This window comes from Meriones unguiculatus, chromosome 21 (assembly GCF_030254825.1).
Source record: "Meriones unguiculatus strain TT.TT164.6M chromosome 21, Bangor_MerUng_6.1, whole genome shotgun sequence".
NCBI lineage: Eukaryota > Metazoa > Chordata > Mammalia > Rodentia > Muridae > Meriones > Meriones unguiculatus.
This window is the reverse complement of record NC_083368.1, coordinates 35,035,032-35,050,071: the sequence shown is the minus strand read 5'-3', so window position 1 is coordinate 35,050,071 and position 15,040 is coordinate 35,035,032. Positions and strand designations below refer to the sequence as shown.

Below are 15,040 nucleotides of genomic sequence, written 5' to 3'. Positions count from 1 at the left end.
GCTCTGCAACGGTTTAGATAGAGCTATATACAAAGAAGATTCACAACGAGGCTGTCAAACGACAGTTCTAGGGCTAGCTTCATGAGCTGCACCAACCGCTTTATTACTTTTTTCTTTCCAAATTTTTCCTAGTGCCACTGTCAAAAGTAATGCCTTCATCTAGATCAGCGGTTCTAGATCCGTGGGCTGTGGCCCTTTGGGGGGGGGTTGGATGACTCTTTCACAGGGGTCTCCTAAAACCGTTGGAAAACATAAATATTTACAGTAGGACTCACAACAGTAGCAAAATTATAGTTATGAAGTAGAAACTTTATGGTTTGGGGTCATCACAACATGCGGAACTTTATTAAAGGGTTGCAGCATTAGGAAGGTTGAGAACCACTGATCTACATGGATTATTGTTCTGACCCAGAATGACATTTCCACCTTTTTTTAAATCTATAATCCAATTTCTGAATTTCCTTTTCAATGGTACTAGGTAGAATAGCGTTTTAAAAATGTCTTTTGACATTAAAGATAATGAATGCATCTAGCATTGTTCAGGTGTCTACTCTTTGCCAGTGCATTAACTATATTGATTTTGAATTGTAAATGACTTGATTAACATCCCCTCCCAGGACCCCCTCCCTCTCATGGGCCGTTTTCTCCTCTCTCAAATTCACACAATGTAGAGGTGGTTAACCTTCACTTGGTAAAGGGTCAGAGAAAGTCACATGAAAACTCTGTTACAGCTGGCGGTTAGCCTAGAAGAGAGGATTGATCATGGGAGGGTCAGATCTTCAGGACATGACTCTATGGCTATTTTCTTAGCCCAGACTCTAAGAATATTCTCCTGGACCAGTTGAGTTGTTACGTAATGAACAGTTCATATATATATATATATATATATATATATATATATATATATATGGTTTCTAGAGCAGAAGCATTTTGCCAGAGAGGGCTGGTAGGAGAGATGGAATCTACAAATGAGGCCAGTTAGCCAAATATCACTGTTTTGTATGAAACAGATTGTTCTCCAAAGAGACCCTCTAATTGATTAATAGTGTCCCATTATCCTTACACTGCTCTTTGTCTAAAACACGTCGTCTACCCATAGGTCAGTTTATTCTGTCTTAAAAGAGCTGTATGAACCTTGAGGATGCTGCTCTGAGGTGTGCTGTTGTGCGTCCTTCCCAGCGTTGCTCAGGGCAACTGGGACTAGGCATGCTCTCTTCCTTCTCTCAGCGAGAAGCTGAGTGGGAAGCTGGACACCTCATTCTTAGATAGGAGCACTCTTCCATCAATACTGTTGTGGTTTGTTGACAACTAATTTCTGTTGAGATGACTTGTGGTAAACGATACCGCTCATAAAACTGTATTATAGCAAATGTGGAAAAGGTGGGCATAAAAACCACTGTTGACATGACTGTCAAGTACCCACTCTTGGTATTCTCACACGCATGTTTAATATATTTGTAAGGACAGGCTTTTTATTTGTGTGATATATATATATATGTGATATCATATATATATATGATAATAATAAAAGATATATATATATATCACACAAATATATATATCTTTTATTATTATCATTTATTACAATTTATTCAATTTGTATCCCAGCTGTGTCCCCCTTCCTCATCTCCTCCCAATCCCACCCTTCCTCCCTCTTCCCGCCCTATGCCCCTCCCCTAATCCACTGATAGGGGAGGTCTTCCTCCCCTTCTATTTGACCTAGTCTATCAGGTCTCTTCAGGACTGGCTGCATTGTCTTCCTCTGTGGCCTGGCAAGGCTACCCCCCGAGGAGGGAGGTGATCAGAGAGCCTGCCACTGAGTTCATGCCAGAGAAAGCCCTGGCTCCCCTTACTAGAGACCCCACTTGGAGACTGAGTCAATGAGTTACATCTGAGCTGAGGTTTAGGTCCTCTCCATGCATTGTCCTTGGTTGGGGTATCAGTCTCTGCAGGGCCCCCAGGGCCCAGAGTTTTTGTTGTTGTTGTTTACTTGTTTTGTTTTTGTTTTTGTTTCTTTTTTTTTTTGGCTCTGTTGGTCTCCTTTTGGAGGGACTAAGGACAGGCTTTCTTTTGTTTAGCTACCCTCATCGTTGTTAGTAGGATATATCAAAACTTTATTTAACTATTTATTCTATTGGTATCTTGACTTCTTGACTATAACGTCTTTCCTCACTGCTACCTAGTAAATGTGTTATTATTTATTTTTTCCTTTTCTCTTTTTTATGTTGTTATGCATTGGTGATGGAGTAGTTATTAAGACTGTTGACTTGGTAATCTATTGGGAGAGGAGGCTCATTCTAACATGGTATTTGGGCCACAGTTGGTAGTCATGAAATGCTGGTTTTTTCCTCATATTACAAGCCAGAAGCCATAATTATAATCAACCCAGAGACTTCTGACAATTTTATCACACGACTTTGCCCTTGCTATTTCAATTATTAATTTGAGGGAATCCTTGCATTTTAATGACAGGAAGTTTAGTTTAGTGTGATTGGGGCACATATTCTTGTTAGACATGCAGAGACCTTAGGAAATTGTTTCCTGCTTGGTGCAGAAACAGAATTGCACACAGTAGGTACAAACACTGACTCCTTAGGAGATCTAAGCTTGGTGGATGACTCTGCACCTTAGCAAGCACACCAGTATCCAGATTCTAGTGGGAGAAAAGCCTCAACTTGATGTCACCATTTGGCTAGTAGATCCTGCTAACTCTTTAGAGTTAATGTTAAAATTTTCCTCATGTTCAGCCCTTTGCTTTTAAACTAATTGAATCTCAAGATGACTTATAACAGGAGGCAAATATTACAATAACAGTTATGTTCTGCAACAGGGAATAAGTTCTAAATGAATCTTAACATTTTTCTTGACACATTACTATGTTTAAGTGTGTTAAAGATGTCATTGAAAGGTGCAGGGGAGGAAAATGAACTTGATTTGGCAGGGAGGTGTTCTTGGTACTATTATCTACAACTGTCTATCCTGATTGACACCACACACATCACCTCTTCACAGTCATTGTAGTCAGTTGTGTCATTTTTAAGTGTGTGGCATTTTTACTGAATATTTGAAACTGTTTTAGTTAATAATATTAATTGTGCATAGACCAACTTTCAGCCATGGTTACAAAGTGCTTGATGGATAATGAGCCAAACGTTTCTATGGACCTTTGCTTTCAGAAAACAGAGATCAACAACATCATGTTGCTTAGGAACCATGTATTCTGAAGAATAAAAATGCACCACAGCACAGAAAGGACAGAATTCTTCCCTGTGTTATCAGGTTGGAAGCAGAAAACCAGACTCAGAGGCTGAAGGTCACTTAGCTCCAAGGAACACAGCAGAAACTGGAGCTAAGATCTCCCGAGTCCTTCCTTGTTCATTTCTTTATAATGAGGTACATTTTTTTTTTAAGACTGGTACATTTGTTTTAAAGGCTGGTAAAGATCTATATTCACATTGCAAAGGACATCAAAGCAAGGAATTTTACTCAATATTTTCTTTTGGAAAACCAAACATGCTTTATTTCACTTTTCACAATTTATTTAAACATCTCACATATACAAAATAGGTACAATTTAATTTTTCTGCTTGTCTAAGAAACAAGACTTCTTTGGAACCATTGGGAAAAGAATGAAAATGAGGCTGGCAAAGAACAAATGCTGAATCTAAAGAAGAGAAAACTTTGGGCAAATGATCTGCATACCTTTAGCTGGGGATTCCATGGGAAATAGGAGTCTGCTATATCAAATTTAAAAATCCACACAATGCACCTCAATATGGAGGATCATTTCTTCTGTAATTCTTCTAGCACCATCGGCATTCTTCAAGTATCTAAAATACTGTTAGCACCTTTGTATCACAAGCAAAACAGAGCAAGTAGCTCAGTTCATGTCTGTCTGGGTCAACTCCCATCGAGATGGTCTACACTCACAGGAAAGCATCTTGAGGTAGTTTAAACCTTTGGAAGTTTGGGTTCTAAACTTCCCTCTGGAAGATAGTCAGAAGCCACAAGTGGTGCGAGTGTTCATGGTTTTTTTATTTTATTTTATTTTTCAATTTTTATTTTGGTTTTCTTACAAAGGTTGACAGTTTCCACAACAGGTGTCAGAGTGTTTAAAAAAAAACAAAAACAACACTGCAAATATTTTGGGGTGGGGCCGGGGAGAGGGCTTAACTGGATCATATTGCACACTGCTCTGACCAATCCTTCTCTTTCGCCCACAGTTTAAGATTTAGGTGCTTAGAAGAAGACATGGAAGGATTCAGCTTTCAGTTTTTTTTAAAGGAAGAAATGGCAAAGAGAAAGGTTTTTCAGGTATTTTTTTTTAGTTTTTAATTTAGGTAGAGTTCACTTATTTGAAACAAACTGGGCCAACTTCCACACGGAATTCTTGGTCAGCGCCACCAATGTCCAAAGGAGCAATGTCAAGGAACGGCAGGCGAGATGGCTTATTTGTTTTGTATTCGATGATTGTCTTGCCCCATTCACTTGTCTTTTTCTGTTTAAGAAAAAATATTGGGGAAGGAAGATAATATGTAAGGCAGCATTACCTCTGCACCTGACTTAAATTTAGGCATCAGAATTTATGAGAGCCACTGTTTGGCAGGTCCATACATTCCTGAAGGTGTATTTCTGATTAAGAAGTTCATTGTTGACATTCAGTGTCAAGGATATCTTGCAGGAAAGGGTTCTCACTCAGGATTAGTTTCAAATGCATTTGGACACACCTTCCTGTGACATTTTTATAATATAATTTCCAGGGTGCGCATATAGTTGCTGTGTGTGTGTGTGTGATATATGTGTGCATGGTATGTGTGTTTGTGTATCTTGTGTGTGTATGTTTGTGTAGGGGTGGGTAGGTATACAGTAGCTTTACATTTTATATTTCATTCTATTTATAGCACGTTATATAAAATAGGCTACATACTTTTCTTTTATAAGAAAACATTTTACAAACAAATTGAATGAAGGTCATACTCTGGGGCTAACTGAAGAGTTTTTAACCTCAGTAAGTTTTAAGTATATGCTAATATCTAAGAGCTCTAAATGTTGAAGGGAAAGCATAGGGGGCAGCTCAGGATGTTAGAGTTGCTTAGAAGAAAGCATCTAAAAAGAATTCCTGTACATAGCACAGACTCATTGGGTGAACTTAGATGCATTCATAAAAGAAAGGCCAATTAACTTAGGTCTCTCATTCATCTCTTAATTTAGTAGTCTAAGCTAGAACCCATCACTCCACTTCCCAAAATGAATGTTCTTCTGACATTTCCCCGTTACTTACGGAGCAGCCATCTACGAGGACACTGTAGGTGAACCTGCTGTTGCCCTCAGCAACAAGTTCGACATCATTGGAGCCCTGCAGAACCACAGCCTTATTCAAGCTGCCTGTCTGCTCGTCCAGGTAGGCGATGCTGTTCTTGCAGTGGTAGGTGATGTTCTGGGAGGCACGGTTAGCTAGCAGGCGCATGAAGGCAAGCTGAGTCGCCATTTCCTTGGAAGTCACTCCTTCCATGTTGTATTCAAACTACAGAGAAGGTGAAAACTCTTAAGTAGATGCTTCAGACTGAAACTCAAATAAAGAGAGTCTGGTAGAAGGAGAAGTAATGGCATGGTAGTTGGGGCTTAGGAAAAGGGTGCTTTTAAAGGAGACAACACCCTTGTCAAAGCTTCTGTTGCTTTAAGTACGATAAGACCTACGTGGTGAGAGCAAGGTCATGAAAAGAAGGGCAGGAGCGCATTACCATGAATGTCCCTTCATTAGTATTTTGCAACTGTGAGATGGAGTCAAACTTCATTCTGTTTTCTGTAACGTACTGGATTCTAGTGTCATGCGGTAACGTCAGTGGAAAGGTGTGATTAAAAATTCAGAAAAGCTGCTCGCATTAAGAAATACATATGCATAGCTGGGGGGCTATCTGCTGGCTGGCGCACCTCTACATGAAATCACATTAGCCATTTCTCCAGTGATTACCCATTAAGTCACATTTGAATAATAACATTGAATTAGATGAATGTGACCAATCTTTTAGTGTGCAATCTAGGATAGAATTGGAACTCGTGAAAAGAGCAGTTTTTTTTCTTTTTTTTTTTTTAAATAAACCCTCAGGTAAAGGATTAAAACCCAAGTAATTAAAAAGCAAATGATCCTAAGAAGATTATATTTAGGAGGAGGAGGAGGACTTGGAGGATTCCATACCTGGCTGCCACCATTGATAGTTTCTCCTAGCCAGACATGTTTGTTGGCCTGGGCCCTGCTGTATGAATTCTTGGCTGGGATGCTTACAGGTTGGGCTTGGATGCAGGTTTCACCAGTGGAGAAATCACAGTATACTTTGATGGCATCCATAGTGCATCCTTGGTTAGGATCAATCCAGTAGTAATCTTTTCAGAAAAGAAAACTCAGCTTGTAAACTTCTGACTGCAAAATGGAGGCTCTGATAACAATTTGTCAATAACATTGATTCTTATGAAAACATTGTGATGGTGCTGTTACATCACCTATTCCACTGTCAATGGGAAGAGGCTGACTATTTTTAAGAGTCCCTCTTTCTTCATGAAACATTCAGCCAAGACTTACATCATCTAAGGTGGCAGGATCAAAACTCAATGGCCTACTAAGACTCGAGTGAATCCAAGGGCAGTTTAGGTAACTTAGTGAGACCTTGTCTCAGAACAAAGTATTAAAATGTGTCCTGGAGATGTAGCTCTGTTGTCTCTTTGACACCCAGTACTGAGAGTAAATAAATAAATGACTCAGCATATTTAAGGGTGAGTGTGGGCTGGAGCAAAGAAAATGATGGTTCATTAACTGGGTGTGATTTTTGACAGTAGAGATTATGGGGGGGGGGGCCCAAATATATATGTTCATCATAAACATCAGTTAAAAAATTGGTTTTGGAAAGCCCCGCTGTATGAGGGACCAGTGTGGCTTAAATATTTTGACCCACCGCTGTTCCACTCTGGGTGGCTGAGTCTTAAGTCCCGGCATGTGCGGGCAGGGTTCTTTCTAGAGCCTTCAGGAGTGAGAAGGGTCTCAATCTGGTTATTGAGGGATTTCAGAGTTGCATCAACTTCATAGTCCTTGGGTCTCAGGGAAGGCTGTGAGCGAGGCTGATCAGCTCGGTAGAAGTCTCCATCGAAACCAATGTCATATCCACCTCCACTGGCACCAGGAGGCCCAGGAAGACCAGGGGGACCAGGAGGACCCTGTAAAGTAAAGAGTCAGAGAGACAGTTTTAAACGAAGTGATGGTGGAAGAGGCAGCCAGGACAGGAAATTTTCAGATGTGCTTTGTATCAAACATGCTCTAATACGAGAAAAAGAAACAAGCTCATGTAAATAAATTACTTGATCTTGGTCACATAGAGGATTGAAAAAGCCCATCATAGACAGACAGTTTACAAACTTCTTAGAGAGCTCCTGAAGGCGGAGTTACTCCAACAGGCTACGAAAGTCTCCTCAGTTTAGTCTGAAGAAAACATTCCTTTAACCAGGGATGCTCCAAGCTATCTTGCCAACCCATACTTACAGCAGGACCTTGGCTACCCTGAGAGCCACGAACACCAGCAGGCCCGACTGGTCCGGGATGTCCAGATCGACCATCTTTGCCAACAGGGCCAGAAGGACCAGCAGGACCCTAGAGAAGAAGGATACCAAGTGTTTGTGAATAGGCAAAACCCCACAGGTAATAGTTGCCCAGGGCTTCCTGCCTGGACTGTTCTTTAGTTCAAGAGAAAAACTTTAATTTTGATTCTCTTACCCTGGGACCTGCAGGACCCACGGGGCCAGGAGCACCTTGGTCACCATGGTGGCCCTTTTAAAAAAGAACGGAGAAAAAAATCATACTTTCAGAATACATGTCAGTGGATAGTCTTTTTTTTTTTTTACCCCCAAATTGAATGGAAAACTTTAGTTTCAATGGATTCTGGATTGAGAAAATTGAAAATGTAAAGTGGGGCTCTTTTCTCCCATTATATCTATTATGTTCAATTATTTTTTTTTTCCACAAGCTATTTCAACAGTGCAATATTAGTCATCCCTCTAATTATATTTATTTTAAGTGGGGTTGAAGGACACTGTTGCCAGGAGATGTTAATATACGAATGTTTCTTTCTCCTTTAACCCTTATGTTTCTGTGTTAGAACAGAAAATCGAATCCTCTCTGAGAGAGGTGGACTTAGCTAGAGAATTGGAATGGATTGGAATGGAGGTAAGGCATTTTACATAGTAACGGTGGGCATCTGAGGAAGGACCCTCTGAGCTGCAGGTCATTCAGGTTAGAATTCATGCAAGATGGTCAGATTTCACTTACAGCAAGACCGGGAAGACCCTGCAATCCATTGTGTCCCTTTATGCCAGGAAGACCTCTGGGCCCTTTATCACCGGCCTCTCCCTTGTCACCTCGAATACCTTGAGGACCCTACAAAGAAAAAGAAAGAGATGGTTTTCTAAGCTTTTAGAACAATATCACCAACTTCTCTTTGAGGGGTGTTTAACCCATTTGCAAAGGAAACTCGAGGCATGTACAGGTCTAACTGGGATGCCATTTCTCTGGCCATCATTAACTGGGCAGTGCATAAAAGGGTTCCCTCCTTATGACTAACTAATACAAACAAGTAGAATAGACGTAAAATAATGACATCATCGGAATCATTTCTCAGCATGGACTAAAGTACCAAAGTCCAGCCTATATGTTATCTACTGACTAAGTAGATGCTTTGGAATTATTTCTCTTAATTCTTAAATGTTAATCATCATCATGTACATACACTAGGACCTCTTGGACCAACAGCACCAACAGGACCAACAGAACCAGCAGGACCCTGTGAATCAGAAAAGAAAAAGAACTCATGAGCTAAGTTCAAGATCCTCCTCTTGAGGGCTCCACTGCCCTCAAGTGTGAATTCATAGTGAGGTCCATGAGGGAGACAACATTTCCATACTTACAGGCTCGCCACGGTTTCCATGTTTCCCAGCAGGACCCACAGACCCGTGAGGACCAGGAGCACCGACAGCACCAGCAGGACCAATGTTGCCAGGATAACCACGCTCTCCCTATCAGAGGCAAAAGTGAAGCTTAGCATCAGCCTGCCAGCATTTTAAGCACTCATGGAAGATGATGAAAATGTATACTGACCTTGTGTCCGGGTAGACCATCGCGACCTGGGGGACCATCGTTGCCAGGGTTACCCTATGAGAATACCGTGAACATCAAGATGCCTGGTGAGCTTCAGTGATCCCTTAGCCTCACTGTCGCTGCCACTCTGCCTTCATTGTTCAGTGTTCAGACAGTTAAACAGAATAGGAGCAATAACCTCCCAACTTATTGTTTTGGAAGAATTTTAAATACTTGGGACCCAACTTAAGGTATGCTACTTAAAGACCATTTCCAAACCCAAGTGATTCCCATAGTCTTACTGCAAAGAAAGGTCATTTTATAGAGAAGCAGTCGGTCTAGGTTAGAAACTCGGAACATGAGACTTCATGGCAACACTAGAAGTTAACACAGGATGATATCCTTCAGGGTTTTATTTACAACGAAGGGTTGTACTCACATCGCGACCAGCTTCACCAGGGGCACCGTTAACACCAGGACTACCCACAGCACCAGGGGGACCACGGGCCCCAGGAGGGCCTGCTATGCCCACAGGACCAGGTTCACCCTAAAGTGGTAGAGAAGGTAAAATGACATCATTATCAGAAGAGATTTCTAACCTCAACCTCCCAGAAAACCTCCCAAGAAATTCTAGCTAAAAGTTGACTATAGGTGGGTCACGATGTGGTAGAAATCACCACTGCTTTCATCCCTTGCCATGTCTTCACCACACTTGTGGGTCAGTGGTGTGGATGTTGGCTGTGTATGGGGGCCAGAGAGGCTCTCATGGCACCTAACATCCCAAATAGAATTACTTCATAAAGTTGATAGTTTTTGTATAAAAGATGGTTCCTGGCTGCTGTCAAGTATAGGGTTAAATGGAATGATTCATAAACTTCCAGAATCCCATTCTTCTTAACATTTCACATTGCAGGGAAGTAAATGCAATTAGAGCTTATATCATTCTTAAGAACAAAAATCATTCTGCATAATGTTAAGCTGTGTCTTTATAGTGTGTGTCTAAGTAAGGTAGTATTAAAGCTTCCTAGATAAGTGGCATGTGATCTGTATAAAGCAAATGCCATGAATAATAATAAAACATCTTAAGTGGAGTCATTCAGTGATCAATCTGTCATATTTGAAGTGGCAGCTTTTAAGATCCTTTATCATGTTAATGAGAATCAGAATGGTGTCAAGCACTCACTCACCAGAGAGCCAGCGATACCCGGAAGACCGCGTTCACCCCTAGAGCCAGGGAGACCCAGAATACCGGGAGCACCAAGAAGACCCTGAGGACCTGCGGTGCCAGGGGGTCCCTAGACGAGAGAGAAAACATAGACTGATTATTACTGGTAAGACCCTATCTCATTATACAGCTCAGCTCAAGGACTGGGAAAATGAGGGGGCCTAGTTCAGGAACAGGCCAGTGACTTCTAACTGGTGGGGCAGATCCTTGGATGGCTTTCTTTCTACTCTTTTTTTTTTTTTTTTTTGAGAGTAAGTTTACATTTTGGTATGTTTACATGTAGTTGAGATTAATAAAATCACTGTGTGTGTAGGGGTGGGGGAATCTAATTTTTATGCAAGGAAGATAATTTTGATCTTGGCTTCTGAAGTCTAACACAGGCACCTTTCAGAACAGCAGTAGCTCTGAACCAGGAATGCTTCAGGGACCAGCAGCTTATGGAGCTCGATTAATTTACAGAAGGAGAGCCACAGCAATAGGATTCTGTTCTAATTCTTATGTTCCCTGAGAGCAGGAAGGGCTGTTACAGTGAAGTTGCATTCCCTCATCCTCTGTCATTCTTATTATCTGCTTTTGGTGCCTCTGCTGTCGCCACAACACCTTCTCGAGTGCTGGACAGATTTCCTGGCTCAACCGAGCTCAACCTGAGAGTCTGCATTACTCACTAATACACGTATGCCACTTGAGGATTTGTAAAGGGGCTTTATCCTAACCCAAAGTCAGTATTGAGGAAAAGGAGTTTGAAATCACTTACTGTAGTGCCAGGTTCTCCAGAGGGACCCTTTTCACCGGTAAATCCAGGGGGTCCAGATGCACCTGTTTCTCCGGTTCGGCCAACTGGACCTTGGTCACCACGAGGGCCACGGATCCCTTCTTTACCAGGAGCACCAGGGGGGCCAGGAGGGCCAGTAATACCCTGTGATCAAATGTGTCAGGTCATTAGCTTTCTGTTCGTTGTTACAGACCTGGAGGGGGTGGGCTGCACAGCTCCTAGATACTAGGACTCAAACAATGCCACTAGGAAAAATAATACCCCAGCCATTTTGGGGACTTTTAAGATTCTCATAGGAAGAAGCAATTCTTTCCTGTAATAAAGATAACTGATGAGGTAGAGTCAGGGGGAAATTTTAGTGTGATGAAGGCAATGCATGTTATATTACTGGAACCCTGGTAGATTGGAATCAGAACCGGGAGGAGATTTAAGTCTGTTGATTAAGTTTTAGTTGAAGGGAACTTAAGATTCCTGCAGCCTCTGGCCATTTCTTCTTAAGCAAAACCAACCCTGGCATTCTGTTCATAACTGAGAAACTGCATACGCTCTTGACTAGGTTTAATTAAATGCCTACAAGGAATGATTTTTTCTGTTATGAATCTGTAAAAAAAAAAAAAATTCCAAGAAATCAACATCTTTGCTATTTCTTTTTCCCTGAAACTTTAACTGGAATACTTAATCCTTGATAATTAATTAAATTCTCTTGAGTCCTGACAGGAGGGTTTGAATAAGAATTAAATTAGAGGACAAACTACCTTTAAATTCAGGAACAATTATAGCCTCAGAATGGAGGCAGAATGTTAGCTATAAAGAGTAATTAGATATAGAAATATCAGATATGTGACCAAAGCTCTTGTTGTTGCTGCTTTTTTTTCTCTTTAAAGACAGATTATGCATTCCAAAGAGTGCTGGTATTTATACAAATAACAGCTACTTATATTGATATTTTAAAATACCATTTGTAATGATTTTGTCTTAATCATTCAGAAAAGATAATTTTAAACTGGCAATTTACTAGAAAATCTTAACAATCTGTTTTAATAGATAGTTCTCAACTACCTCAACTTCTTACAAGAGGCCCAGTCTTATGCTAGGTGAAAATGAAGATATCTTTAGCATCATGTACTTACACTGGGTCCAGGGGGACCAGTCCGTCCAGCAGCACCAGGGAAGCCAGTCATACCCTAAGAACCAAGCACATTAAAACTCCACAGTCAAATCAATGCCAAGAATTAGGATAAGACAGACATTTTTCCTTTGGAAAAGCATCATGGGACTAGAGATGGACCACAGAAGAGGTAGCACTCAGCTTCAAGAAGGGGACCACTAACCTGGGGTCCTGAAGCCTCCCCTCTACACATCTTAAAAGTATGGTACTAGTTGTAATGCCCATATTTTACATGAAGATTGTTGGTACTTTTTGAAATGCTAACAGGTTATCTGATGGTGATGGGGGACTATAAGATATTTTCATTATGAGATATGAATGTTTATTGACCTCTTGGCTGGGTGGAAGAGAAGGCACACTAGAAAAAGGAGTGTTGTTTATAGAAGGAAGTATAAAAATGACCCAGAGTAAGGAGGGGAAACATCAGAGTTCATTCTTGGGGTAGTCTGGGTCTCTAGAGAGTTGGGGTGATAACCCTGAATGAGAAGGAGATTTGGTCAGTCAGAAGTGAGATGTTAACAAAAGGATAAGCGGTACTAGAGAAACATTTTATCTAGACCCGCCCCTCTTCACAGTTCAAACTTATCAAAATTCTAAAACTTTCAAACTGTCACTAGTAAGTAGCTAAGAAAGAAAAGTGATGAGTCAAGTATAAATACTCACAGGGGGCCCTCCATCACCACGACCTCCAACAGGACCAGGGGGGCCATTTGGACCCTAAATACAAGCAAAAATAAGGTGGCATCAACTCACAAAACAAGTAACCCTTACAAATGTTATTCTTATTTTTAGATGACACATTCTCATCTATCTCTTCTACTCTTGAAGAAAATTTAGAAATGAAATACATCTATGTCACATGTATTCACAAAACTGTACAATGTGGCATTTAAACATGAGTTCTCAAAAAACAAAATCTTGGTGGGTGTGGCGGCACACACCATTAATCCCAGTACTTGGAGGCAGAGGCAGGCAGATTTCTGAGTTTGAAACTAGCCTGGTCTACAGACTAAGTTTCAGGAAAGCCCGGAATACACAGAAAATCCTGTCTCAAAAACTATCTATCTATCTATCTATCTATCTATCTATCTATCTATCTATCTATCTATCTATCTATCTATCTACATCACACATATGTGTATGTGTGTGCATTTATACCTTTATCTGGAATGCTTAGTAGACAGTAAGCACTTAACAGGCACGTACTGGATTAGGAAAATGCTTGGGTATGTTGGTCAACAGTGAATTCAACTTACAGATGGCCCAGCAGCTCCAACAGGTCCAGCAGGACCAACAACACCATTTTCACCCTTAGGCCCTTTGGTTCCCTTTTCTCCTTTAGCACCAGGTTGGCCAGCAGCACCCTGTTGGAAGGAAGAGCAGTGAGCGATGGCCTTCTGACTCATTGAGATGTCAGATGAAGCTCGCTTATGTGATACTCACAGCAGGACCAGCAAATCCATTGGGGCCGGCAGGACCAACCTCACCACGTTCACCCTAGGTGGGAGATAAAGATGTTGTTACATTCGTAGCTTCATGGATGCCTGTAAAACGTGACAGAGGGGTATCCCTAAAGCTCTGGTTACTACTTACAGGGCTACCTCGAGGACCGGGGGGCCCAGCAGGACCAGCAGCACCAGCTTCACCCTGTAATGGCACCAAGGACCAGTGATGAGTGGCTTAATGTGCCTCATGCAGATGGCAGGAGGGAGAAGAGCAGAAGAGAGAAGGCCATTTTCAAAGTCTGCAGTTACCTTGGAAGAGACTAATGGGCATTTCAGAGAACAAAATGAGGTGAATTCTTCCTCTACTGAAGGCCGGATTCATTTTAAAAGGTGGAGTGGTAGTGGTTGTTCACTTGCAGAAACACTATAAATCAGTCCCCATAATACCCGGAGGAGGACATTTTAATTTTTAGATGGATATAGGACTGATCTATTTGCTGCAATCTTTGCAATACAATAAATAAGGTCTATTTTAAATGGGCTGCTCGATGTAAAATGGGCACACTATGTATTTTATTGATTTTTTTTTCCTTTTTACAATTGAAGGCTTTGAGAAGGCTCAGTGCATTAGGATATTGTTAATGGGCAACAGGGAAAGTCTTTAAAACAAATGATAGGGATTAAGGTATAGATCAGACAGCTGGCACATCCACAGGCAGGGAGAGAGAACAGCAAACAAGCAGCATTTGTTTCCCCGCTGCACTGCTGGTTTTTTCTTTCTTTTTTTTAAATAAGTAGGCTTTAGACCCACATAGAAATGAATTGCCAAGGCTCTTTGAGACTAGGGCAAGCAGGGAATTTTAGACGGTGCTATCGGCTCAGAGAGTTACAACTCGATGGAAAGGTATACAACTCATTTCAAAATGCACTTACCCGGTCACCAGTGGCTCCAGCAGGACCAGGGGCACCTACAGCACCAGGAGCACCCTAGGACCCAAAATGGAAACAGGCCTTACTAAAAACGACACACACCATCCAGACTGAGCTCCGTCCTGCTGCTCAGGGAGTGTCGGAACATCTGTACTGCTCATTGTGGCAGGACATCAAGAAAGCTCGTGAGGGGGCCAGCAGGATGATTCAGCAGGGAAAGTGTTTGCAACCAAGCCTGATGACTCTGAGTTTGATCCATGGAAGACCCACTTGTGGGAAGCCATGATCACAACATGTCCTTTGACCTCCACATTTAGCGATAATACAGGCACATATCCACTCAAGGGGGTGCACACACACACACACACACACACACACACACACA

The 15,040-nt window shown here is 41.5% G+C and overlaps 1 protein-coding gene across 1 annotated transcript in view; it reads right to left on the bottom strand.

Moving 5' to 3' along the window:
• Positions 1–3,492: 3,492 nt before the first annotated feature.
• The window catches only part of Col1a2 (collagen type I alpha 2 chain), a 35,673-nt gene continuing 24,125 nt past the window's right edge, over positions 3,493–15,040 (bottom strand). The window contains exons 33-51 of the mRNA XM_021650836.2: positions 14,659–14,712; positions 13,874–13,927; positions 13,724–13,777; positions 13,537–13,644; positions 12,944–12,997; positions 12,243–12,296; positions 11,095–11,256; positions 10,303–10,410; positions 9,555–9,662; positions 9,137–9,190; positions 8,947–9,054; positions 8,769–8,822; positions 8,312–8,419; positions 7,760–7,813; positions 7,529–7,636; positions 6,948–7,206; positions 6,197–6,381; positions 5,282–5,524; positions 3,493–4,498 (exon numbers count right to left, since the gene is read on the bottom strand). Of these exons, the coding sequence (XP_021506511.1) occupies positions 4,352–4,498; positions 5,282–5,524; positions 6,197–6,381; positions 6,948–7,206; positions 7,529–7,636; positions 7,760–7,813; positions 8,312–8,419; positions 8,769–8,822; positions 8,947–9,054; positions 9,137–9,190; positions 9,555–9,662; positions 10,303–10,410; positions 11,095–11,256; positions 12,243–12,296; positions 12,944–12,997; positions 13,537–13,644; positions 13,724–13,777; positions 13,874–13,927; positions 14,659–14,712 (2,076 nt within the window). The 3' untranslated portion in view covers positions 3,493–4,351. The remainder of the gene's footprint in view (positions 4,499–5,281; positions 5,525–6,196; positions 6,382–6,947; positions 7,207–7,528; positions 7,637–7,759; positions 7,814–8,311; positions 8,420–8,768; positions 8,823–8,946; positions 9,055–9,136; positions 9,191–9,554; positions 9,663–10,302; positions 10,411–11,094; positions 11,257–12,242; positions 12,297–12,943; positions 12,998–13,536; positions 13,645–13,723; positions 13,778–13,873; positions 13,928–14,658; positions 14,713–15,040) is intronic.